General features: G+C 36.8%; 1 protein-coding gene across 2 annotated transcripts in view; it reads right to left on the bottom strand.

Annotated features, from left to right (window-relative positions):
- Positions 1-1,168: 1,168 nt before the first annotated feature.
- Positions 1,169-27,410, bottom strand: part of RSBN1L (round spermatid basic protein 1 like) — a 61,065-nt gene continuing 34,823 nt past the window's right edge. Inside the window, exons 4-8 of one of the 2 annotated variants that reach the window (XM_080666732.1) lie at positions 16,442-16,579; positions 14,232-14,374; positions 11,722-11,889; positions 2,360-2,468; positions 1,169-2,278 (exon numbers count right to left, since the gene is read on the bottom strand). In XM_080666732.1, the coding sequence (XP_080522858.1) occupies positions 1,637-2,278; positions 2,360-2,468; positions 11,722-11,889; positions 14,232-14,374; positions 16,442-16,579 (1,200 nt within the window). In that variant the 3' untranslated portion in view covers positions 1,169-1,636. The remainder of the gene's footprint in view (positions 2,279-2,359; positions 2,469-11,721; positions 11,890-14,231; positions 14,375-16,441; positions 16,580-27,410) is intronic. The other variant, XM_080666733.1, reaches the window with a different exon arrangement.

Here is a 27,410-nt window from a genome sequence, read left to right as displayed (position 1 = left end):
AATGCCTCTTTCTAAATGGCTTCTTCCTAACCAGAAAAATAAGCAGTTTTATGGGTATCACAAATGAGGCTGGGGCAGAAACCACTAAAATCAGAATAGCAACTCTAGCCCAAATGGCAGCACAAAGAACCCCAGTTGAAAGTCATCAACCAAAGTATAAGCCCAGAAAAAAACAAAGACAAATAAAATAGATTTGTAATAAGCAGAGTTGCTGAAATCCATCACAGAAGACAATTATTTTAATAATCTTTAGCTAGGCACTGGCAATCCTGTTTCCTACCCCAATTTTACTTTCTAGAGCTTCTTTTGAAAAAGAAATGCAGTTGGCCCTTGAACAAGAGTTTGAACTGCATGGATCCACTTACACACAGAATTTTGTCAGTTGACCTGTGCAATTCAAAACTACATTATTCAAGGGTCAGCTGTACTCTAAGTTATTTACCTTGATAGGGTAGGCAGAGGGATCCTTAGAAAGAAGAGAGAACACATTTTGTTATTACATCTCTGTATGAATCGTGTCCTTATTTTAAGATTTTATATTTGCCATATTTTCTACCTGCTTTGCAAGAAAAATGTAAAAGGATTTCAACTGCCACAATTAAACTTTCTGTAAATATTTTTTACTCAACTACTGTTAGTTATAGCAAAGGTGCCTATTAATAAGAAAATCATCTCAACTCATCATTCCATACACTACAAATAAAATTTATGTTAGGGCTATGTAATCTGGCCACAAAACTTCATTAATTAGAAGGGTTAGATATCACTAACAGACTTGTTTTGCCCAACTTTACAAAATTATTTCTGTTACCTAAACTGCTTTCTTAATGTTGAATATATAAATATTTTAAAATGAATTCCTGGGAGTAGGGCTACAAAGTTTCACATATTCATCTTATTCAGCAATTTAAGAAGTTATTAAAATGATATATATATATATTCCCATACATACACACACATATAAATATGCTTTCATAACTGAATCTTGGTTTTAAAAATGCTTACACAATGTGGGGAATTTAAATATTCACTAGATTTGAATATGTACATTTGCACTCCTTTACCATTCTAAATGGATACACCAGCAGACACATGATTAAATAAATGATTTAACTGAATTATCAGTTTGTCTTTTGCACACCCGACAGAAAACATATTTATTATGAACCTTTATTAAGTGGCTCACATTTCAATATAAATCACACTAAAAATTTTTTTAAAGCTATTTACACTACAGTGCTGACACATTTAAAATGGAAAAAAAAATTGGTATAAATAAGCTCTATGGAAAAGCCTTAAATTGTTGAAAAAGAATTCTGGCTCATATTACAAAATATATATATATATGTATATATATATGTTAATGTCAGCTCTATTCTAAAACCTACAACTCCAACGCAAATGACTTTTTAAGGACTCCATTTGTTTAAACCTGCAATGTTTACAGTGCATCTGGCCCTAAGTGCTTTGATACTTCACAGTTATGGACAGGCACTGAGGAATGTTACAAAGCTACATAAACTATATTTTGTAACAGACTTGAGAGCAAGTCCTTGGCTTGCTTTCATAATTCATGAATCTTTATTACATTATTAAGTTGTTTTTTTAAAAAAGATTTTAAATGTTATGTACATATTTAGCACAAAATGTCATCATCTTTTCTATTTTGATGTGAATGTACTGAACTATGTTGCCTTGTATGAACTAGACTTAAGAGACTTTCAGGGCACAATTCCTCCTTTAAATCTTTGTTGCTATTTTCAAATTTGGAGTCCACTTCAATCTTAAATTCTGTAAATTGAACATGATCCAATTTTGCTTTAATATTCTTGCCATCCATATTATTTGGTGTTCTAGTCTCTTCAGAAACATAAACATTCACAGATTCTTCATTGATTCTTACAGATGCAACAGGTTCATGTTTAATCTGCTGTACTTCATATTTAGAATGAAGTGTGTCTGAAAAAATAGAATCCAAAGAGGTTTTGCTTACAGCACAAATCCTATCATCACTGTGAGGTCCAAGAACTGATGATGTAGAATCTGGTGATGTGCCCGTTTCATGAGTATCTGTATTCTGAGCAGTGTCCTCCTCTGAGTGATATAACTTGAGCCGAACGTGCCATGCTAAACTACATACAGCTGAAACTGTCTTGAACTGATGAACAACATTCCTTGGAATAAAATAAATGTCATTATCGTACAGCTGAATCCTGGCATATCGAATGCCTTCTCTCCTCAGTTGATTAAGTTTTGCATCATCAACCCACTGGACACACTAAAAAAAGAAACAAGGAAGAGCAATAAGTCTTTTTCACAATAAAAATTCAACAGAAGACAATAATGGTTTAAAATATACCTGGGATAGTGGAGGTTCATGTAAATCTAACTGCATTCGTTGAACTACTTCTAAGAAATCTTCAGCATGAAAACAAATGACATCTTTGGTTATTCGGGGTTGATCAAGCCTAAAAAAGAATATGAGATAAGGAAGAATGTGCCATTAATGTTTCATTCTGTTAAGACCTTATTAAATTCAAATTAAAAATAGTTTACAAAGTACTGTTTTAGAAATAAAGTTAAATTATAATTAGCAGACCACTTTACATAGTTAAACAAAGGGATAATACCATGGGTTTCAACCTAAAATAGATTAAAAAAAAACACTCACCTCATTTTATAGCTACGTGTAACCACAGTTTGAAAAATTAAAACTATCTGAACGGGTTAATTATGTAAATAAAAACTAAGTATTTTGTCTTAAAGTTAAGGTTAATATTTCAACAAATTGAGAGAGCTGAAAATAATATATAAAAATTAGAGTTAAATATGGGGGAAGGGAATATTTTCTTTCAATAAAGACATACATAACTATACTGATACTTAAAACCCCAAAATAACTCTTAATAAAAGGACTAATAAACTGTTATCATTCTATTTTCTTTTAATATCTATCCATCTATCTATCTATCTATCTTTCTATCTACCTACCTACCTACCATTCATCTCCCCTGAGGATATTTTTCCATTGATTTTTAGAGAGAGTGGAAGGGAGAGAGAGAGAGAAACATCAATGTGAGAGAGACACATCGTTTGGTTGTTTCTGCATGCGCCCCAATCAGGACTGGGGATCAAGCCTGCAACCAAGGTATGTGCCCTTGACAAGAATTGAACCTGGGACCCTTCAGTCCGAGGGTGACACTGTATCCACTGAGAACCGATTTGGGCTATCTGCTTGTCTTTAAATATAACCCTAGAAAAATTCCCAAATTCTTTAACTAATTAGGATTATACAAATACATCTTCACAAAAAATGCTGGGGGGAAATTTTTTTTGATGAAATTACAAGCAACTAAATACAAAAAAAAATTTTACCAAGCAAAATACATTTTTTTAAAAAAATAGTGATAAGGAGAAAATCTAAAACTCATGCATCACATTAATATATTGAGAAAGAAGGATGAGGATGATTGTAGGCTTCTCATCAAAGACAATGCACACCAGAAGACAACACACTATCTTTTAAATATTGAAAGAAAAAGTCAATCTAGAATTCTATAGCTACCAAAAATATCTTTCAAAATGTGAAATAAAAACATTTTCAGACAAACAAAAGCTGAAAGAATCTGTCACCAGAAGACCAGCACAACAGAAAATGTTAAAGGAATTTTTTCAGACTAAAGGAAAATGATACTTAGATGAAAATATAAATCTATTCAAAGGAATGTAGAGCACAAATAATAGTAAATATGAAAGGTATTTTATTCTCATATTTAAAATCTCTTTGGGAATACTTCCTTATAGCTAAAGTAGTATATTGGGGGTTTACAGCATAGGTAAAGTACAAATGTATGACAATAATTAGCAAAAAGTCCAGAAATTGGGGGAGGGGGATTTATAAGTGGCAGTATGCTATTGAAAGGTTCTTAACACATTACATAAAGAGGTATATATTTGAAGCTAGATTCTGATAATTTAGAGCAACCAGTAATAAGCAAATAGTGACAGTATAAGGAATGCTAAAAAAGACAAGAAAAAGGGGGAAGGGAATAAAAAACAAGAAGCAAATGGGAAAAAAGATGATAAATTTAAATCTAAATTTACTGATACATTATATGTAAATGGTCTAAATCAGGGGTGGGCAAACTTTTTGACTCGAGGTCCACAATGGGTTCTTAAACTGGACCGGAGGTCCGGAACAAAAGCATGGATGGAGTGTTTGTGTGAACTAATATAAATTCAAAGTAAAGGAGCGGAGGGGAGAGCAAGAGAACCGGATAGAACAGCCGGATCCGGCCCACGGGCTGTAGTTTGCCCACGTCTGGTCTAAATACTCCAATTAAAAGAAAGTTTATCACTGAATTTTTAAAAAAGCAAGTTATATGGTATCTACATGAAACAATATAGATACACAAATGAAAAGATAAAGAACTGACAAAGACTAATCATGAGAAAACTGGACTGAATGTATTAACATCAGACAAAGTAGATTTCAGGACAAGGAATATTACCAAGGATAAAAAGGATAGTTTGTAATGATAAAGAGGTCAATTCGAAAAGAAATAATAATTCTAAATGTGCAGTCACCTATTACCAGAGCTTCAAAATGTATAAACCTTGAAAACATGCTTAATGAAAGAAGCTAATCACAAAAGACCACATATTATGTCATTGCATTTTATGAAATATCTAGAATAGACAAATACAGAGAAGAAAGCAGACTAATGGTTGCCTAGAGCTGAAGAGGATATAATAGCTAAAAAAGTCCAATCCATAAACAAGTCATATCTCTCTTTGAGTTAATAAAAATATTCTATAATTGTGGTAATAGCTGCACAACTCTGAGCATACTAAAAACCACTGAATTATATATACTTTAAATGGGTGAACTGTATGTCAATAAAGCTGATATCAAAGAAAAATACCTCCAGGGGGAAAAAAACCCTATCAAAGCTAAAAGGAGAAATAATCAAATCAAATGTTACAGTTGGAGATTAGTAAGACAAAAATGAGTAAGAATATAGAAAACTTGTACCACACTATCAACAAAGTTGACTTAATTGTGCTTAATAGGGCATTATACCCCCAACAACAGCAGAATATACATTCTTTTAGGTGAACATAGAACATTCATGAAGATAGTCCATAAAACAAACCCCAGTAAATTAAAAAAGACAAATTATACAGAGTATGTTCTCTGACCACAAGGGACTTTAAGTTAGAAATCAAAACACTCCCAAAAGAATCTGGAAAAATATTCTCAAATATTGAAAAGTAAACAACAGTCTTCTAAATAATCCATAATTTTTTTTAAAAAGACATCAAACAGAAAACTTTAAAAATTCTCAACTGTCTATATATATAAAAAGCCAGCGACCAAAACGCCATAACGACTGGTTACTATGATGCTCACTGCGGTCAGTGAACAGGCCCGATCTGGGGGTGGAGCCAGCCGACCTCCTGGGGCCCCTCCCCCCAGCCAGCTCCACCCCTGATCAGTCTCTCCCACCCTGATGGAGGGCAGGGCAGCTGGCCAACCCCCCAGCCACCTCGCCCCATGGGCCCACCCCACCCCAATCAGCCTGCAGCCCCTCCCCCCTGCCAGCTCTGCCCTCGATTGGGCCCCCACTCTGATCAGGGGCAGGGCAGGGCCAACCAACCACCCATGGCCTCTCCCCCAGGCCCCTGATCAGTCCCCCCTACCCCACTTGGGGACAGGGCCAACTGGCCCACTGCCCACCACCCCTCCCCATGGCTGGCCCCACCCCAATCAGCCCTCACCACCCCGATCGGCCTGCGGCCCCTCCTCCCAGCCAACTCCCCACACCAATTGGGGTGGGGTTGGCCGGCCTACCTCCCCGGCCCCATTCAGGGGCAGGGCCAGCTGGCTCACAGCCCCACCACATGGCCAGCCCTGCCCCCAATCGCCCCCCCCAACCCCAATCAGGGGCACGGCCCACCGGCCAATCACCCTCGTCCCTCCCCCAGGACGGCCTGGCCCTGATCAGCCCTGATCAGGGCGGGCCAGCCAGACCCTACCCATGCACAAATTTGTGCACTGGACCTCTAGTGTAATAATTAAAGCACAACATCAATATATGTGCAATATAGCTAACATAGTGCTTAGAAATTTAGTTTTAAATACTTATATTAGAAAAGAAGAGCAAGTTCTTTCCTTAAAAAAAAATAAAGAGCATTTGTGCATCTTTTGTAAAATGCCTGTTCAAATATTTGTCCAATTTTAATTGGATTGTTTTCTTATTCTTGAATTGTAAGCATTCTTTATATATTTGGATACAAGTCATTCACACATATGCATGCACACGCACGCACACACACACACACACTTCAAATATTTTCCCCCAGTCTATAGCCCACTCTTCATTATCTTAATGATATCATTTTTCTCTTATGTTTCATGAAATTTTTGCCTAATGCAAACTTTTCTCCAATGTTTTATTCTGCAAATTTTATACTTTTAATTATTACATTTACTTATATGATCCATTTTAATATTTTTGTATTGTGTAAGATAAAAGTCAAGGTTCATTGTTTTTGTGTATGGATACCCTGTTGTTCCAGCATCATTTCTTGAAAAAGACTCTTTTTCCCAAGTGAATTATTTTGGCCTCTTCACTAAAAATCAATGAACACTGGACACTATTCTGTTCCATTAATCTTAAAGTTTATCTTTATACCAATACCACCCTCTTAATTACTGTTGCTTCAAAGTAAGCTTTACTAGTAAAATGACAGGCAGTATAATGTAAATTCTCCAACATTATTCTCCCCCCATCTCTCCAACACTGTTTTGCCTATGTTCTTTGTATTTCAATAAGAAAACCGTGTTAGCCCTAGCTGATTTGGCTCAGTGGATAGAGCAGCCGTGGGCAAACTACGGCCTGTGGGCGGATCCGGCCCGTTCGGCTGTTCTATCCGGCCCGCGAAGCCGAAAGACCGTACCCTTTTATGTAATGATGTTTACTTTGAATTTATATTAGTTCACACAAACACTCCATCCATGCTTTTGTTCCGGCCCTCCGGTCCAGTTTAAGAACCCATTGTGGCCCTCGAGTCAAAAAGTTTGCCCACCCCTGGGATAGAGCCTGCAGACTGAAGGGTCCCAGGTTCAATTCCTGTCAAGGGCACATGCCCAGGTTGTGAGCTTGATCCCCAGTAGGGGGCCTTCAGGAAGCAGCCAATCAATGACTCTGTCTAATCATTGATGTTTCTATCTCTCTCCCTCTCCCTTCCTCTCTGAAATCAATAGAAATATATTTTAAAACAAGTGTTAAATTTTATTAGGATTAAGTTGATCTATAGATAATTTGGGAAGGAACTGACATAATATAGAGTCTTCCAATCTATAAACAAGGTATATCACTACATATATGTAAGTCCTTAATTTTTCTTATTAGTGTCTTACAGTTTTTAGCATCTGCCTTATAGTTTTAAAATTTATCTCTATTTCAGGTTTTTATACTATTATTTTGTGGCATTATTTTTCTATTACATTTTCCAAATGTTTATTGCTGATATATAGAAATACAATTGACTTTCAATATTGTCTTATCCCAAGACTGATATATTTGCTTATTAATTCTAGTACTTCTTTTGTGGACTTGAGGAATGAACTACTAATACATGTAACACCTTAGATGAACCTCAAAAACATTATGCTGAGTGAAAGAAATGAGGCATCATGTATGATTCTATTTACGTAAGATCCTAGATTAGGCAAAAACAAACAGCCAAAACCGGTTTGGCTCAGTGGACAGAGCGTCGGCCTGCGGACTGAAAGGTCCCGGGTTCGATTCCGGTCAAGGGCACGTACCTTGGTTGCGGGCACATCCCCAGTAGGAGGTGTGCAGGAGGCAGCTGATCGATGTTTCTCTCTCATCGATGTTTCTAGCTCTCTATCCCTCTCCCTTCCTCTCTGTGAAATATCAATAAAATATATTTAAAAAAATAAATAAATAAATATATTTTATTGATTTTTTACAGAGAGGAAGGAAGAGGGATAGAGAGCTAGAAACATCGATGAGAGAGAAACATCGATCAGCTGCCTCCTGCACACCTCCTACTGGGGATGTGCCCGCAACCAAGGTACGTGCCCTTGACCGGAATCGAACCCGGGACCTTTCAGTCCGCAGGCCGACGCTCTGTCCACTGAGCCAAACCGGTTTCGGCAATAAAATATATTTAAAAAAAAAAACAAAAAAACAAACAAACAAAAAGATTAAAGAATGTCTGGAGCTGAGGTAAGGATGGGGGAGATTAACCTCCAATGGATATGAAGGAAACAAAGTGTTCTATTATCTTAGTTGTGGTAGTGGTAACATGCCTATATACATTTGTCAAATGTACATCAAACTATATTTATAATGAATGTGTGTTTATGTTATTCAATGTAAATTATACTTCAACTAGAGGCCCAATGCATTAAAATTCAGTGCCAGAGTAGGCCTTCCTTCCCCTGGCTGCTGGCACCGGCTTCCCTCTGGCCACCGGCAAAGCACCTGGGACCCCAGAGGCTTCCCTCCAGCCCCGGCTTCGTCCGGAAGGACATCCAATCTAATTAGCATATTACCCTTTTATTATTATAGACGAGGGGCCTGTGGTGGTTTGCAGGCCGGCCACGCCCCCAGGCAACCCAAGCAGAGGCCCTGGTATTTGGGTTTATTTATCTTCTACAATTGAAACTTTGTAGCCTGAAGCAGAGCCAAGTCTTCTGCTTGCTCCGTGGCGGCAGCCATTTCTATTGGGATTTATGTATCTTCTATAATTGAAACTTTATAGCCTTAAGCGAGGCCTGGGCCGGCCAGGGTGTGCGGAAAGCTTGGCTTCCTCTATCACCGGGGGCAACCCTAGCCTCCTGCTTTTCCAGTTCCGTGGCTGCTGCCATTTCTGTTTGGGTTTATGCATCTTCTATCATTGAAACTTTGTAGCCTTGAGTGGAGGCCTAGGACGGCAAGGGCAGGCGGAAAGCTTGGCTTCCTCCATTGCCCGGGAAACCCAAGCCTCCCTACTGCTCTCTGTGGCCATAACCATCTTGGTTGGGTTTATTTGCATATTCGCTCCTGATTGGCTGGTGGGCACGGCTTGTGGGCGTAGTGAAGTGATGGTTAATTTGCATATTCCTCTTTTATTAGATAGGATGGTTGGTGTTTTTTTTTTTATATTTTATTGATATTTTTACAGAGAGGAAGGGAGGGGGATAGAGAGCTAGAAACATCGATGAGAGAGAAACATCGATCAGCTGCCTTCTGCACACCTCCCACTGGGGATGTGCCCGCAACCCAGGTACATGCCCTTGACCAGAATCGAACCCGGGACCCTTGAGTCCGCAGGCCGACGCTCTATCCACTGAGCCAAACTGGTTTCGGCAGGATGGTTGGTTTTTTAAAAAAATTGGATTTCAAAGAAGCAACCTCATATATATCAATATACTAGGTGGCCAGGTGGTGTGGCTCAGAACATCGACCTATGAACCAGGTCGTCACGGTTGGATTCCAGGTCAGGACATAAGCCCATGTTGCAGGCTCGATCCCGAGTGTGGGGTGTGCAGGAGGCAGCCAATCAATGATTCTCTCTCATCATTGATGTTTCTATCTCTCTCTCCCTCTCTGAAATCAATAAAAATATATTTTAAAAAATAAATCTACAGGGTGGAGCAAATTAAGTTTATAGTTATAAGTACACAAAACAGTTTATTCTTGTATTACCATTTTTTATTAATTATTGAATTACTTTCCATTCGAACTGTAAACCTACTTTTGCTCCACCCTGTATATGAATCCTTCATATTACCTAAAGAGTGGTATAATTTGATCAATACTTCATAAGCCTATCTAGCTGATGATTTCTATAAAGTCTAAATCAATACTGGTCTTTTATTTCAAATTGGTATTAAGCCTGGCTCTAAGATAAAGTCAAGAATCTGGCCCTAACCAGTTTGGCTCAGTGGATAGAGCGTCGGCCTGCGGACTCAAGGATCCCAGGTTCGATTCCGGTCAGGGGCATGTACCTTGGTTGTGGGCACATCCCCAGAAGGGGGTGTGCAGAAGGCAGCTGATTGATGTTTCTCTCTCATCAATGTTTCTAACTCTCCCTCTCCCTTCCTCTCTGTAAAAAATCAACAAAATATATTTTTTAAAAAAAAGAATCTGAGACTCTAATACCTCATGTCTTCTTGAGAAAAAGAGCAGAATTCAAAACACTAAGGGAAAAAAGGAAGTACCAACTTCCTTAGTATAGTTTAATTCAACACCAAGGAATCATAAAGGATCATAAGCCATGTTTGCATCAGAGCCAAGAAGCCCTCTTTTAGCACCAACAAAGTTATTTTCTTGCCATCTTTAATACAGGAAGCAAACTGTATTTTACAATAGTGGGAAAATGCAAAGCTAGCACTATCTCATTCCAAAATCTGTCTCAAGCATATTCTTAAATCTGGCCACCTAACTTATTATAGTAGTTTGGCAATAGTCTCTATACTATGAAATTGCTAGCCACAAAAGTGTTTTTTTATTCAGTAGATATTTATTGGGAACTATGATGGGCCCATGAAGGATAGCACATAATCTCTAACCTCAAATCAAATACATAGTGGAGGAGAGAGCATATACCAACAATAACTTAAAGAAGCTTAAAAGAGATTTTAACAAAGTGCTAAGGCCATGAAGCAGGAATATTTATCTTTGAAAGAAAGTGTAAATATGTAGCTGACTTTACTGAACACTCTAGATTTCACTCTAAATAATTCTTGATGCCATTCTTAAATCCTTTTTACCAAACATTCAAGAGAAATTTCATTAATTTGAAATAGGAGTTTGTAAGGATTTCCAGATTACAGGAAGAGCATAGAAGCTATATGGAAATAACCACAAATATTTGGAAATTAACATTTACGTTAAACACAATTCAATTATTATTGGATTATTAACTATTACTACTGTTTTCTTAAGAATCTCTTAGGGTTAGTTTAGTACTAGCTACTTCGTTGAGAAAATAGCATATTCCAATTTAGGTTTCATACCTAAACAGAACTCAAGTTTGAAAACAAAAACTTAAGAGAGCAAACATATCTTACAATATCAATATAGCTTTGCTATATGTTTTTTTTAATCAATAAATGGAAATTTTCTTAATTATGGGATGGTACCTTAAGAATATTAACGAGACTTATCCATTTTTTTTAATCTATAAAAAGGTTCAAAGTGAACCTTGTAAAAATTATTATACTAAATCTTAGCAGGGAGCAGCAAGGTAAAATAGTATAAAGAGAAAACATAAGAGTCTGGAATCAGATCTGAAATCAGTCTCAGCTCTACCATTTATTAACTATATAACTATGATAATGTTATTTGACAGCCCTCAGCCTCAGTTTCCTTGTGTGATCAATATGGGCCTAAAAGTAGCTGATAAAAATCAAATGAACATTTGTAAATAGGCATATAGTAAGCACTAAGTGAATCTTAGTTTTAACTGTTTTCACCTATAGTTACTTGGAAAATAAAATTACTTCAGTCAAACCCAAAAGACTAAATAAAACTAGGTTCTAGTCATTGAAAATCTTTTTCAGTGCCGTTACAATATCCAACTATAGGGGAAATAAAAATTTTCCCCCCACAGAAAGGAGAATGATCGAGAAACTTCCCAAGAAAAAATTTAGAAGCCAAGAAAAAACATTTCATTAAAATAGCAGTAGTTAATATATACCACTCTCCACAGTGCACAGCCTTCAACACTCCAACTGCAGCTGTAGTCTGTCGTTCAAAACCTTGTCCTATATGATCTGCATGAGCTCTTGTCCTGTCTTCAAAGAGCATCTCACGGGGCTCACTAGTTCGAGGTAGGTACTGCAGGTTTTTTATTTCATTGGTAGTTCTGTTTAAAAAAAAATACACTTATATTTTATATAGATGGGGGGTAGGCTTATGTGTTAAGGATTAATTGCCCTCAAATATTTGTATTGGTGTACTAAGGCTTAACTGCCAACAAGCATTGAGTAATCACATAATTCAATGAAAGAAAATTTCATCTGCTCCAAAACCAAGTTTTATTTTTCAAATGAACACGTACAAACAAGAACACATATATAATCCACTCTTTTTCTTAACACACCCTTCATAAGTGGAAGTTCTTTTTATTTGTTTTTATTCCTCATCTAAGGCTATGTTTTTATTGATTTTGAGAGAGAAGGAGGAAGGGAGAGGAAAGGAAAGAGAGAGAGGGAAACAGTGATGTGAGAGAGAAACATCAATCAGTTGCCTCCTATACACGCTCCTACTGGAGATCAAACCAGCAACCTAGGTATGTGCCTTGACTGGCAATCGAACTCACAACCTTTTGGTGTACCAGACAATGCTCCAACCTACTGAACCCTTCGGCCAGGGCCATAAGTGGAAGTTTTAAGGCAACATACACTTAGATAAGACACTAAATTACAGGTGGCGTGGTTTATCCAGGTTTTCCTGTATGCAGAATCTTTACCTGAAGTTTGGGTCTAACCTGAGGAAGCATGCCCCCAATCAGGGCATGTGGCTAACATAATGTATATATCTGGAACAAGCAGGTAACTTTAAAAAATGCATTAATATTTGTAGAACACCTACCATATGTCAGGTATTACCTAGGCAATGAAGCTAGTTAACAAGACAATAGTGAATAAAATAAGTTCCCTACTCTGGTGGAAGTTTATATTCTAGTGAAAGGAAGACAAAAAAATAAGTATCAAGAAAACAACAAGCAAAAAATAAAAGAAAACAAGCATATAAGTGCTTCCACAAAACACACATGGCTTATTGGGGATAGAAAGGAATACCTTAGCTCCCTCTTACATTGGCCCTCTTCTCCACTACTCACACCTAGAATCTGCATGCACACAAGTGGCTGACTACTTAGCCTCACTCACTGCAGAAACCCTCTCCGATTTTGCAGTAGAAGAGGAAAAGGCTGAGAAGAATTTCTTTGACTGGGAATCATCGTCTTACTTATCTTTCTGTATGGTTTTTCTGTTACTTCCAAAAACAAATCCAGATTGTCCCATAATTTTCTCCTCTCATCCTAGCCTATCCCTTAGGGTCTCTTCCTTATTAGTTCCCTAATTTACCATCAACCTCTACTACTTAACTGCTCTTAGTGCAATCCTGCATTACAGTCTTTTTACACACTTACACACACAAACCAATGATGCTATAACATACTTTTTTTGCTCTTTGCGATTAATGTTCTACAGGTATCAGAAAGCTACATGATAATGTTGCTTACTGTGGAAAGTTAACAGGCTTGGGGGTAGGCTTATGTGTTAAGGATTAATTGCCCACAAACACTGTATTGATATCCTAAGGCTTAACTGCCAACAAGCATTGAGTAATCACATAATTCAGAGAAAGGAAATTTTAAGCCATCTGTTCCAAAATTTCTCACTACTATTGCCATTATGTTTTTATCTTGCTAAAAAAGGTCTCTTCTAGGCTTCAAACTTTTATTTTATTATTTTTATTTTTTACCTTATGTTTAAATATCAAACTTCTTTATGAAGTAGGAGCTATGGCTTTTCCTTTCAGATGGACTGCCAATTATGTCATCATTATACATGAATAAATCTTCCTTTTCCCAATATACTTTTATCTATTTGTGTACTCTATCCTATTCTAATGATCTTTTTGAGCTTTATAGTAATTTTTTATTATATAATAACACAAGGACCCCTCACGTATCTTCTCTTTCTCAATTGTCTTGGCTATTTGCTGGCTTTATTTATTCTTCTTTATAAAGTTTTAAATCATTTATCCAATGCTAGAAATATTAGTCCAATTGAAATGCTAAGTTTCAAAAAAACATTATTTTTATCCAATCCAAAATACAGTACTGTTTTCCATTTGTTTAAATCTTATTTTATATCCTCTATAAGATGTTTTAGTTTTCTTAATATGGATTCTAAATATTTATTAAACTTATTCCAAATAGTTTATAATGTCTCTACTATGAATGATATTTTTCCCATTTCTAATTACAATTTTTTGTCATCTGCCTTCATTTCTCATGTCTTATTTATATTTGGTACATTTTTAAAAATTATATCAGCATATGTAGCCATTTTTAAATTTACATTCCAGTTATGCCCTAAACCCTCCCCTCCTTCTTCCTCCAATTTTCAACACATACACACACCCAAACATAAAAACACCCATCCCCAGTAATACAAATTTGTATATCCAACATACCTTTTCCTTTTGAAAGGTGACTTTGGCATATCAGCCACAGGGATCATTTGTTCTCCTGGGCGTACCCACATGATAGGACCATCATCACTATCTTTTCGACTCTCTAATTTTAGACTAGATAGTGTCCCCCATGGCAGTGTACACTAGAGGCAAATAATTACATAAAAATGAGTTATTTTCAAAATATATCTTTAACTATGCATTAAAGAATACTGCCCCCTTGAAAACTTTCATATATACTTTTATACTTATGCTCTTGAAAGATATACCTATACTGAATATATTCCTACATATGCACAATTTTCCATCAAAAATTCTATTCCAAACACACAAAGAGAATAATTATTTTGGAGTGATTTCTTCCCCCAACTCTGTCACGCACATGATTCACTATATTCATCATTGGTTATTCTTCCTTCTACCATATATATGTTAATAAGTTGCCAAAATAAGCAAGTATTCCCATGAGAATCTACAAAAATAAACAGATACCTCTTTGATTAATTATAATCAAAACCTAGTACAAAGAGGAAAACAAAAACAAAATCAAAATTTATTTGTTTATAGTTGCTTGAAAAGATTATTGGATTAAAAAGCAGAGATCTTTGAAAAAAAAGAGAAATGACAAAGAATCCATGGAATGATGACAATGGCATTAAAAAAAACCTCAAAAAACATTCATCCCATACCCCTCTTCAAAAAGGGGAGAATTGTCAAATTAAATTTCTCCAGAAGGAATGCATTTGGATCATTTGTTTTTAATTTAAAATCTCAAAAAAATATTTAATTAACAGTATTTTAAAAATACCATTAAAAACAAATGCAACCAAATTCCATAATATCACTAGTTGGGAGAAATAGAAAAGAAACATAAAGTTCAAAAGAATAAAAAAGGAAATGAAAGGGAAATAAAATGTGGTGAAAAGAAATATACACACACACACACACACACATACATATAGACTAGAAAATTGAGCAAGCAGAAGTAAAAAATAGAAGAGATGTTCAACAGATTAAGTGGCAGCAATAGTGATAAACTGATTTTTTTTAAAAAAATCTTTAGTTCAAAGTATTACATATGTCCCCTTTCCTCCCATTGACTCCTAGCCCATTCTTGCACCACCCTATTGTCTGTGATAAACTAATCTTGTCACATTTTAACCTTTGAGTTACTAATTAAATAATCTAGCTCAGAGATTTCTCTAGCTAGAAATCATTTAAAGACTTTAAAGGAACCTTAAGCTACATATTTTATTATTTATTTATTTATTTTATTTAATATATCTTTATTGATTTCAGAGAGGAAGGGAGAAGGAAAGAGAGATAGAAACATCAATGATGAGAGAGAATCATTGATCGGCTGCCTCCTGCATGTCCCCCACTGGGGATCAAGTTCGAAATGCAGGCATGTGCCCTTGACCAGAATTGAACCTGGGATCCTTCAGTCTGCAGGCTGACACTCTATCCGCTGAGTCAAACCAGTTAGGGCTAAGCTACATATTTTAAATGCCTATTTTATGGATGAGGAAAATGAAGCCTAAAAATGGCTTGCCCAACCCAGCTAGGCATAGCCAAAAATGAAATGCAGCCCGGCCGGTGTGGCTCAGTGGTTGAGCATTGACCCATGAACCAGAGGTCACCAGTTCGATTCCTGGTCAGGGCACATGCCCCAGTTGTGGGCTTGGTCCCCAGTAGGGGGCATGCAGGAGGCAGCCAATCAGTGATTCTCTCTCATCACTGATGTTTCCCTCGCTCTCTCCCCCTTCCTCTCTCTCTAAAATCAATAAAAGCATATTAAAAAGAAGAAGAAGAAGAATGAAAGGCACATGTACAATTTCCCAGGCCAGTTTTCCACAATGTCAAATGGCCATTCCCTTTTCCTAAGCACTTATACATCCTTCCTGTACTTCTTAAATCCCCTAATATTCAGTCTATAGCTAATAAACAGATGAAACCTAATTTCCTAAAGTGACAGTAACAGGCAAGTGTTATTTTCTGATCCACCACTTAGCTTTGCCATAACAATTAGTACCAGAGAAGTCATAAACGTACACTACACTAGAATTTAATTTCTCATCTCTTCCTTTCCTTCCCTCCAATTCAAATAAAATAAAAAATGTTACAATTCTGAAACAACCATCTGTATCACCTGTAGCATAAAATTAACACCCCCAATTTAGATTGCTTGATATTATTTTTTTTCCTCTTACCTTTAAAAACGGCGAATCTTCCAACATATCAAGGAACTCAGGGAAATAATCTCCCACTTCTTCATCAACGGCTCCTACCAAACTGATTTGTCGCATTGGGCCAGCTCTGTAAGTACCATGAGAATATGTTCTTTTTACCTGAAGGGTATGGAATTAATTAAAAGTTATACATAAGATAATATTTGCTCTCACTGTGTAACACTAAATTATATTGTCCAAAAATACTAGAACATAATGTGAGGCAAGCAAAACAAAACAAAAAACCTTTACAAACAGTAAAAAAATAAGTAAATAAAAAACCATCCGTGCTAAATCAAGCTATTTTACCTTCCCTTACTATGCCTACGCATAGCTTACGAAAACAGTTGAGATAAACAGCATAATTTTAGACAACTGAGCATAACCTCTTATAATACACTAGAGGCCTGGTGCATGAAATTTGTGCACGAGGCGGGGGGGGGGGTTGTCCCTCAGCCCAGCCTGCACCCTCTCCAATCTGGGACCCCTTGAGGGATGTCCGACTGCCAGTTTAGGCCCAATCCTTGTGGAATAGGGCCTAAACGGGCAGTTGGACATCCTTCTCACAATCCAGGACTGCTGGCTCCCAACTGCTTGCCTGCCTGCCTGCCTGATTGCCCCTAACCGCTTCTGCCTGACAGCCTGATCACCCCCTAACCACTCCCCTGCTAGCCTGGTTGCCCCTAACTGCCCTCCCCTGCTGGCCTGGTCGCCCCCAACTGCCCTCCCCTGCAGGCCTGGTCCCCCCCAACCACCCCCCCTGCAGGCTTGTTTCCCCCACAACTGCCCTCCCCTGTAGGCCTGGTTCCCCCCCAACTGCCACCCCTATAGGCCTGGTTCTTCCTAACTGCCGTCCCCTGCAGGCCTGGTCCCCCCCAACTCCCTCCCCTGCACGCCTGATGGCCCCCAACTGCCCTCCTCTGCTGGCCATCTTATGGCAGCCATCTTGTGTCCACATGGGGGCAGCCATCTTTGAGCACATGGGGGTGGCCATATTGTGTTTTGGAGTGATGGTCAATTTGCATATTACTCTTTTATCATATAGAATGAGTTCATTTGCTCAACAATGCCACTATAATTATATTCAAAAGTTTATATACCTAAATTTTTCTAAATGGCTCATATTTTTATCAGAATTTTCAAAAGTACATACTGTGAAAACATTACATTTAACCATCACCAGTGGATGTTTTGTCTAAAAGGCCAGAGGTAATGATCTTTCCTCCTAGATCTTATCATATTAATTAGGATCCAATTTATAATTCTAACTGATGAAAAACTACTAGAGATTAAGAACCAGGAGTCCTAGGTCCCAAATCTACCTTTGCTATCTACCAGCAATATGACCTTCAGAAATCACTTAAATTTCCTGAGTTTTAGTTTCACTAACTGAAACAGTTTACTTTATATAATTATTAAGGAGACTTAATAATTATATAAAGGTACCTGCAGAGTGTTAGCCAATGGGTATTACTCAAATATCAACCAAAATAAAACAGCCTACAGCTCAAGAATCACTGGTAAATTAATTTTCACAAGTACATTTAAATCCTGAAAAGAGACCTATGCTTTTCATATGCAAACAGCAGTAAACAAGTCTTTTTAAAGTAAAACAGAATCCATATATAAACAAACATTAAGCTAAATCCCAAGTTATCTTTTTCTCTGGATTAGTCTTTGTGGCCACATATTTAGAGAGATAAAATTATCTTCTTTTGCCTGGGTCTATCCCAGTTTTAAAAAATAAAACAAAAACCTTACTATAATATTATTAAACTACTAGAGGCCTGGTGCATGAAATTCGTGCATGGGTAGGGTCCCTAGGTCTGGCCGGTGATCAGGGCCGATCTGTGGGGCAACTGGCAGGGCAATCGGGGGGCCCCCACTGGCACCCGCCTTGGCTGGCCTGGGGCCTGTGGCTGGGGGGGAGCTCCTGTGTTGAGCGTCTGCCCCCTGGTGGTCAGTGCACGTCATAGTGACCAGTTGTTCTGCCATTCGGTTGATTTGCATATTAGACTTTTATTATATAGGCTAGAGAAGGGATAAATACAATAAACAATCAAAAAACAAGAATTAATTACTAATAAATTTAACATTCAGCTTGTTGGAGTACATCTGCTGTGTTAAGTGAAAACCTGTATCATTTAGTAACCTACAAATGGGTTAAGCTTCTTGAGTGGTAATATTAAAGACAAATTATATGTTTTATCTTATACTTTAAGTACTTCACTATCTTTGATTTAACCAGATGCTATTATCTTAGGTTCGAATGATAATTTTGTTGACTGAAGAGATTGCTGACCTAGCCAGGTCACTTCATTCAAATTACACCTCTACATTAATTTCCAAGTTTACAAATGTTTTAAAAAAAATGAAACACATGTCTAGTAAGGACCTGTATATAAAAAATTTTATCATAAAATAAAGTAGGACAAACTTGATCCCCCCATGTCTATTTTGGGGTTACCCAAAAACAGACTATATTTTTTGAAGATTTTTTTTTTAAGTATGGTCCTATTAAAATTCATAAATATTTCAAATGATATTGTAAAAAGTAAAATAACATAGACTCTACTTTATAATCTTAAATATTGTATTTGAATCTTTATAGTTAATTCTTCTCACCTCATGGCGAAATACATATATATTATATGTAAAATTCACTTACATACATAATTTGCTCAATAAAAGTACAGGTCCCTCTCCTTTCTTCACCAAATTGTGCTACAATTATAAAGTACACTAGTGAAACCACAGGTAAATTCCACTAGAAAGTATGGTCTTTTATAAAACTATTAATACTTAGCTATCATGTTTAAAACAAAATAGCAATTATCTTCTAAAACATTTATTCTCTAAACATTCAACGTACTACTCTGATAACCTAACAGGTTGTCTACAGCCATACCACCCAGAATGTGCTCAATCTCATCTGATTTTGTAAGCTAAGTAGGATTTGGCTTGGTTAGTACTTGATAACCTAATAGAATTTATATATTTAAATTTAAAACTAAAATTTGAAAATTAAATAAAAGTCATCAAAATATTAGTTTGTGAAACTAATTTAAATATTAAAATACATTGTAATATAACTTTTAATTATATACCATTCAAAACTTTCTAGCTTAATAACCTAATACTTCAAACATATACTAATCAGTTGGAACCAATTATTTAATATTTTAAGCATGGAAAATTACATATAACAATGCATTCAAATTCAAAAAGTATATACCTCTTAATAAAATATATAAATGGCACTTAAGCTGTTAAAACAAAATACAAAAATATAATCCACAGTTTTCACACAAAAAGTAAATACTTCTTGATTTAAGTGGCAACTATTTTACTGCAATATATATAGCAAATAACAGTTTCCCCTATTACATGGAATAAAAGTAAATCTATAATATCATAGGAAATTTTTTTTAAAGCTCAATTCTCCAAAACTCATCCATCCAACAATTAAAATAAAAGGGAAGTGGGGTGAGGGAGGAAACAGGTAAGGTTTGAAAGACTTTCTAAAGAGCCAAAATATATACCAACAAAGACGATGACTCTTAAAAGGGTATTCTTATTATATATGTTTCTACATTTGGCATTATTCTAACTAATCTTTAAAATAATAAAAATTAAAGAACACAAATTTACAAAGGGGAGAGGGGCAAGAGGCAAACACAGCTACAGCTCCTGTAAGACATCATGACAAACCCAGACAGAAAATAAAGAATTAAGCTGCATATGCTCAATAAAAAGGTTATCTTCATTAAAATCTTAGTACTTAAAATTATATGCTGTAGTGTCTAGAAAAATCACTTATCTGAAAACCTTACACCCTGATGACACTGGACATGAGCTTACTATATTTCTATTCACTTCAGTAAAAATTAAGCTACCCATCAGCTTTCTGATACAGTTAAAAAATTAACCTGAAAATATGAAAACAAGTCATTGCTTTAAAATGTATTCTGTATGCTTTCTAAAAGAGAAATGTAGTTATAGAGTATACATACATACTCCCAATTTAGGTATAGCATTCTCAAAAGATGACACAATAAAAGACAGTAATGATATTTATATAGTATTTGCAAGCACTTAATTTAAATATTAAGTTTATATTTAATTAGTGCTTTTTTGAACAGATGTTTTATCTAAATCTCTCTACAGTCCTTGTACCCCCCCCAAAAAAAACCTACCACCATTATAAAACTGCTTTTTAGCTTTTCCTCTCCTATTTTTTCTACAAATGTTATAAAGGGAAAAGAAAAAAAGCACAAAATGGGAGACTTCTTATACCCAGTGCCAGTGTGTCCATAAAAAAAAAATCTCAGAAGTTTTAGTTAATGGGAAATGAACTATTTAATTAAATTAGGTTTAAACTAAAATCTTATTTATTATTTCTCATATAAAATAATCTTAAAAAACAATTTATGATTCTGAGGTTGGCTTGTTACAAAAAGGAAAAAAAGGGGCCTTACCAAAAGGAAATATATTGCCAAATATAAATCATTAATCTTTAATATTGCTTTCTCTTACTTAACTTATAAAAATTGCTGCAAAAAGGGAAGAAACAAATATGGTAATTCATAATTAAACAACCATGAAGAATGACCCATTGAAACAATCTGATTCCCTAAATGTGTTCCATAATGTGTCAGTCCCTGAAAAGAGGATACTAAAGTCAAATAAGTTTAGAAAACTCTTCCTGTCTAGGAAGTTCACCACACACATTGGCTACTAAAGTTTCTGAGAAGTCACAGTAAATAAACATAACTTATTTGGCCCAGCATTACACAAATTATTTTTACTTTAAACCCTGTTTTTCTTAAAGTTGTCTTAGTACACTTAGCCATACCCAAGATATTAAAAGTTATAAAGAATAATTTAATAGTGATCCACAAGTCATTCAATATTGATAACTCCTTTTTTTCCCCTAGAAGTTATAGATGTTTCTAGCTAGTATAAGCACCAAAAGTAGGATAGTTATTAGAGCCAAAAATTTAAGGGGGTGAGGGAAGAAGAGGCTGTTGGTTCAATGTCTTCTGGTTGGTTTCATAGTGGTTGGTGAGGGTGAGGTGGAGAAAGGAAGATGAGAGAGGGGAGTCTCTTACTCTAAAAAACAAGGTCAGCTCGTAACATTCTTTGGAGGCAATCCAAACATCTAACATAAATGAGTTTGCCACAAGGGGGAGCCATTCCCCATAACACCTGGCATATCTTTTCAAATAAAAATAGGTAATAACATTGAATCAACACTTTATTTTTAAAATATCCACATAACTTCAACTAAAATAACAATGAAAATGTTATTACTTATTTTGAAATTCGTACAATAAAGGAAAAAGAAAAAGGCTCTCTTTCTCAATTAGATCAGCCAGTACCTGCCATAATATTCAAAGATGTGACAGGCACAATTGGTCAAAATAAAATTTAGTACAAAAGCAGGCAATGGTTCAAAGACAGCACAGCAAATCAACTTTATTGGCCTAGCACAACATGAATTCAACAAATATTCCTTCTCTCTCCTCATTCGGTAGAGAGGCAAGGCTAACAGATCAGATTAGGACTAATAATTGTTTCACTATTAAAATATTAACCATTTAATCACGAATTAACACCCTGACTTAAGTTATCTGGTACAAACAACTTAGAACCAGGATAAAATATAAAACAAGCTTTTAAAGAGTTTGGGGGGGGGGGGTGCCGAAACCGGTTTGGCTCAGTGGATAGAGCGTCGGCCTGCGGACTCAAGGGTCCCAGGTTCGATTCCGGTCAAAGGCATGTACTGTGGTTGCGGGCACATCCCCAGTGGGGGGTGTGCAGGAGGCAGCTGATCGCTGTTTCTCTCTCATCGATGTTTCTAGCTCTCTATCCCTCTCCCTTCCTCTCTGTAAAATATCAATAAAATATATTAAAAAAAAAAAGAGTTTGGGGGGGGGAGGGAATGGGAAATTAGAATTAAATTGCTTCAGTTTTCACAGGTCTTACTATAGGGTTCAGACTGTGTGCTGATTAAATACTGAATGAAATTTCAATATTTAGATAGAAATGTCATGTACTCCTTAACGGATAAAATTCCCGATTTACTTGCCTTTTTGCTTTTCTACCATCAAAGAAACAAAACAATAAGTGAATATTTGAACAAAACAAAGATGTTAGCAAAACTAGGATGGATGTGGAAGATTACAAAATTATTGGCCAAAAATTCTTTCCAAGTATATATATATGCTCACTTCTGAGTAATATGACTATGCCACTCCGATCATTAAGAAATGACTCTAGTTTTGGCCATGTGACTTTTTTGGCCAATAAGACATTAGCAAACACAACACAAGCAAAAGCTTAAGCACCAGGGATTACCCTCTTTTCTGCTTTACGGAACCCTGCAACTACTACCATGTGTATGAGCCCAGGCTAGTCTGCTAGATGATGAGAAAAACCTGATCATCACCCCAGTTGACACTGCACCAAATACCAGGCATATAAAAATGAGGTCTCCTGCCCAGTCCGCATGGCTCAGTGGTTGAGCATCGACCTATGAACCAGGAGGTCAAGGTTCAATTCCGGTTTGATTCCCAGTCAGGGAACATGTGTGGGTTCCCGGTCTTGATCCCCAGTGGAGGGTGTGCAGAAGGCAGCCAATCAGTGATTCTCTCTCATCATTGATGTTTCTATTTCTCTCCCTTCCTCTCTGAAGTGTGTGTGTGTGTGTATTTTTTTTTAAGTGAGGTCTCCTAAGACAAATTGATCTGCCAACCACTAGACATGTGAATTAAGCTATCAAGACCCAGCAGAGCTGACAAAGATAAAAAGAATTTTAAGAAATAATTTTAAACCATTAAGTTTTGAGGGCTTTTGTTTTCTGCAGCAAAAGAAGTGATATAGATAGGTTACAAACTTACAGCAAAAATCTGTATGTACGTTTCTATTCTCAAATAGATTTTTATTATAGTTGATATTACACCACTCACCTCAGAGCCGCATTAGAGAAATGACATGAATTATTGACACAATATATAATTCTACATGTTCTTCAAACTTTTCAAGCAACTTGCAAGGATAATAGATGAAGATGGAAAACCAAAGAACAGGATGTCTTGATCCTTGGTCACTGTTTGTGTGTGTGTGTGTGTGTGTGTGTGTGTGTGTGTGTGTGTGTGTGTGTGTGTGTGTGTACACATATATACATATACACAAAAACCTCAAATTAATTTTTGGTGTCTCAAGGATAAAGGCTGAACAGATACAAAATGAATGTTTCTGAAAACTACATATAGAGTAATAGTACAGAGATAAATACCATCACTATAAAGATCATAGAAATTACTCATAACCTGTCATCTTTTTGTTTCCACAGAATTTATGGCAAATTATTTTGATTGCTCTGATTTTACTATTTAAAATAAAGGGGGAGGAGGGGACTAGTCTCCTCAGGATACAAACCCAACACGAATATTTTTGGTTTAGGTTACACAAGCTACTGGTAGTCAGGGCCATCAGGTTACACAATCTGGGGAATGATATTCACATTATTGTGAATGGCTGCAGTGACAATTTATGCCATCATACAGCACAGTGGCCATGCTGGTAGTATTTATTCTTTTGGTCTGATCTAAACACGGAACTGAAATTATGGAAACCTGTCTGAAAATTCAAACTAATGGGTTTTTATTTTTTTTAATATATTTTTATTGATTTCAGAGAGGAAGGGAGAGGGAGAGAAAGATAGAAACATCAATGATGAGAGAGAATCATTGATTGGCTGCCGGCACGCCCCCTATTGGGGATTGAGCCGCAACCCGGGCATGTGCCTGGCCAGAAATCGAACCATTGACCTAGTTTATAGGTCAGTGCTCAACCACAGAGACACCCCAACCGGGCATTATTAGGTTTTTATTTACAGTCCAAGCTCCACCATTTGCACAGGTTACAATATTAGAATACCAAAAAATACGAAATACATATTTTAACATTATTATATACAATCTATTTTATCTATTAAAAATAATGTTAATTACATATACTCATTACCATAATAATAAACTTCTTTCTTTGACACACTGCTAAATGTATTTTCCAAAGTAAGATTAAATGAAAAGAATAAAGGTCAGATTCCCACTCTTCTCTATCAACTCACTCTCTTCTCTCTTCTCATACATTAACTAGTACAGGTTCTACTGAAACCTAAACTATTGAACTTAGTTAGTGAAAAGTCATCAATGACCAAACCATCAAGCTTTTATTTCTGAGCAACCACTGAAACATGAATTGGCTTTATTACCCACAACTTATCTTTGTTATGACTGATATTAAGTGAAACTTAATAGCTAATATTGATAACTCCCTTCCCCTAAAATATTAATACACATTAACTCAATTAATGTTATCATCTCAACCAATTCTTTTGAAGACAAATTATCATGTCAGTATGTAGGCTAATTCATATGACATCATCAAAATATATAGCTTCGCTATGTGATTCTACTAAAAAGCAGGCATGATAATGCCACAGATAAGAAGGAGGAGGATACTGGAAGAGAAATGCAGTACAAGATACATTTTTAATTTCTGAAGATGAGTGTTAACATCACACTCTAAAAGGCGCTCAGAGCTTCCAGAAAGAGTGATTAACAAATGAAGTCCTTAAATACCTAGAAATAGATCTAACAAAAGATGTGCAAGATTTGTACGCTGAAAACCAAAATATATTGAGAAAATAAATGAAGGGAAATACCATCATCACAGACTGGAAGATTCAATATTGTGAAGACATCAATTCTACCCAAACTTTTCTATAGTTTCACTGTAATCACAATCAATATCCAGCAGATTTCTCTGTGGAATCTGACATGCTAACTGTCAAATTTATGGAAATATAAAGAATCAAAAAAATCTTGAAGACCAGCAAAATTGATAAACTTATTCTACTAGATATCAAGAAAGTTATATAAAGTCACACCAATTCAGACAAACCAAATAATGAAATTGAAGTGAGCACAGAAACCCACACTTATGTGATCAATTAAGTTATAACTAAGGTAACAATGCACTTTAATGGAAAGTAATGTATTTTTGGAAAATAGTTGAGGCCACTGAATACCTTCTGGAAAAATATGAATCTTGATCTTTATCTCATATCATATACAAAAATTAATTCCAAAAGAACTATATAGATTTAAACATGAAAGGTAAAACAATAACAGTTTCCAGAAAAAACTTAGGAGAATATATTAATTAACTTTAGGGTAGGCAAAGATGTCTTAAATAGGATACAAAAAGCACTAATCATAAGTGGGAGTGAAAAACCTTATAAATTAGTTTACATTAAAAAACTTCTAATAATTGAAAGACATTCTTAAGAGTGAAAAAATAAGCTACCAAGTGAAAGGAAGTATTTGCAATACATGCAGCTGACACAATTCTTATCCACAATGTTATATAAAAACTCCAACAAATCAATTAGAAAGAAAAAAAAAAAAGCCAATTGGAAAATGGGCCAAAGAGTACACCAGGTACTTTTAAAAAAGATATCCAACTGAACTATCTATATATATATAAAACCCTAATATGCAAATAGACTGAATGTGGGACAACTGAACAACCAGCCGCTATGCCGTGCGCTGACCACCAGGGGGCATGAGTGGAACATGGCGGGCGCCGGCAGCACGTGGCAGAGCGCAAAACATGGCAGGATGGTGGAGCAGGTGAGCGGGGGCACCAGACCAAAGCGGGACGCTGGTCGCTGTCACTGGGGCGAGCCTCTGGTGGTTACTGAAAATTCTTTGCTCCCACACGCCGCAGTCCCGCCCGGGCCTCTCGACCTCCACCTGCTCCTGAAGGGTGATCGGGGCGGGCAGCCACCGCTCGCACCCCCTGCTGAGGACAGCCCCACTCACACCCGCTGCCAGTGCCCGGCGCTGGTCCCAATCACTCCGTGCCGTCAATGGGTGCAAGCAGCAGCTGCCAACCCCGATTGCCCCGAGGGCTTCTCCACTTCCCCCTGCCCCTGAGGGGCAATCAGGGCAGCAGCCGCTGCTTGTACCTGCTGACAGCGCCAGCCCCACTCACACCTGCTGTTGGCACCGGCCCCAATCACTCTGCACCATCAGCGGGTGTGACTGGGGCTGGCGCTGTCAGCGCGTGGGAGCAGCGGGAGCAGGGCTGCTGGCAGACAAGGGACTGGGGGCCATGGCAGGAGGGGCCGGTCGGGGGTGAGGAGGATGGGCCAAGACCCGCCCCTGTGCCCACTGCAGCCTCGTGGCCCACAGTTCCTTTCAAAATGCATGAATTCGTGCACCAGGCTCCTAGTCATTATATAAAAAGGTGCTTAACCTCCTTAGTCCTCAGGGAAATGTAAATTAAATCCACAATGAGATACTATTACACAGCCACCAGAATAGCTAAAATGAAGAAGATAGATACTACTAAGTGTAACCAAGGATGTAGAACACTGCTGATAGGAAGTGGGGGAATATTATTCAGCATTAAAAAAGTAATTATTTTTGCAACAACATGGATGGACCTTCAAGGCATTATATTTAAAAGTCAAAGAAGTCAGAGAGCCCTAGCTGGTTTGGCTCAATGGATAGAGCATCGGCCTTTGGACTGAAAGGTCCCAGGTTCGATTCCAGTCAAAGGCACATGCCTGGGTTGTGGGCTTGATCCCCAATAGGGGGTATGCAGGAGGCAGCCAATCAATGATTCTCTATCATCATTGATGTTTCTATCTCTCTCCCTTTCCCTTCCTCTCTGAAAACAATAATAAATATATATATTTTTTAAAGGCAGAGAAAGATAAATACTGCATGACCTCACTTGTATGTAGAATCTTAAAAAAAAAAAAAAACTCACAGATACAGAGAACTGATGTTTGACAGAAGGGGGAGTGAAAAGGGTAAAGACAGTCAAAGGGTACAAACTTCTTATTAGATAATAGGTGTACAGGTTAATA

The sequence above is a fragment of the Plecotus auritus genome, assembly GCF_963455305.1.
Source record: "Plecotus auritus genome assembly, chromosome: 4".
Lineage (NCBI taxonomy): Eukaryota > Metazoa > Chordata > Mammalia > Chiroptera > Vespertilionidae > Plecotus > Plecotus auritus.
Note: the sequence above shows the minus strand (reverse complement) of the source record. Positions and strands in the feature narration are given on the sequence as shown.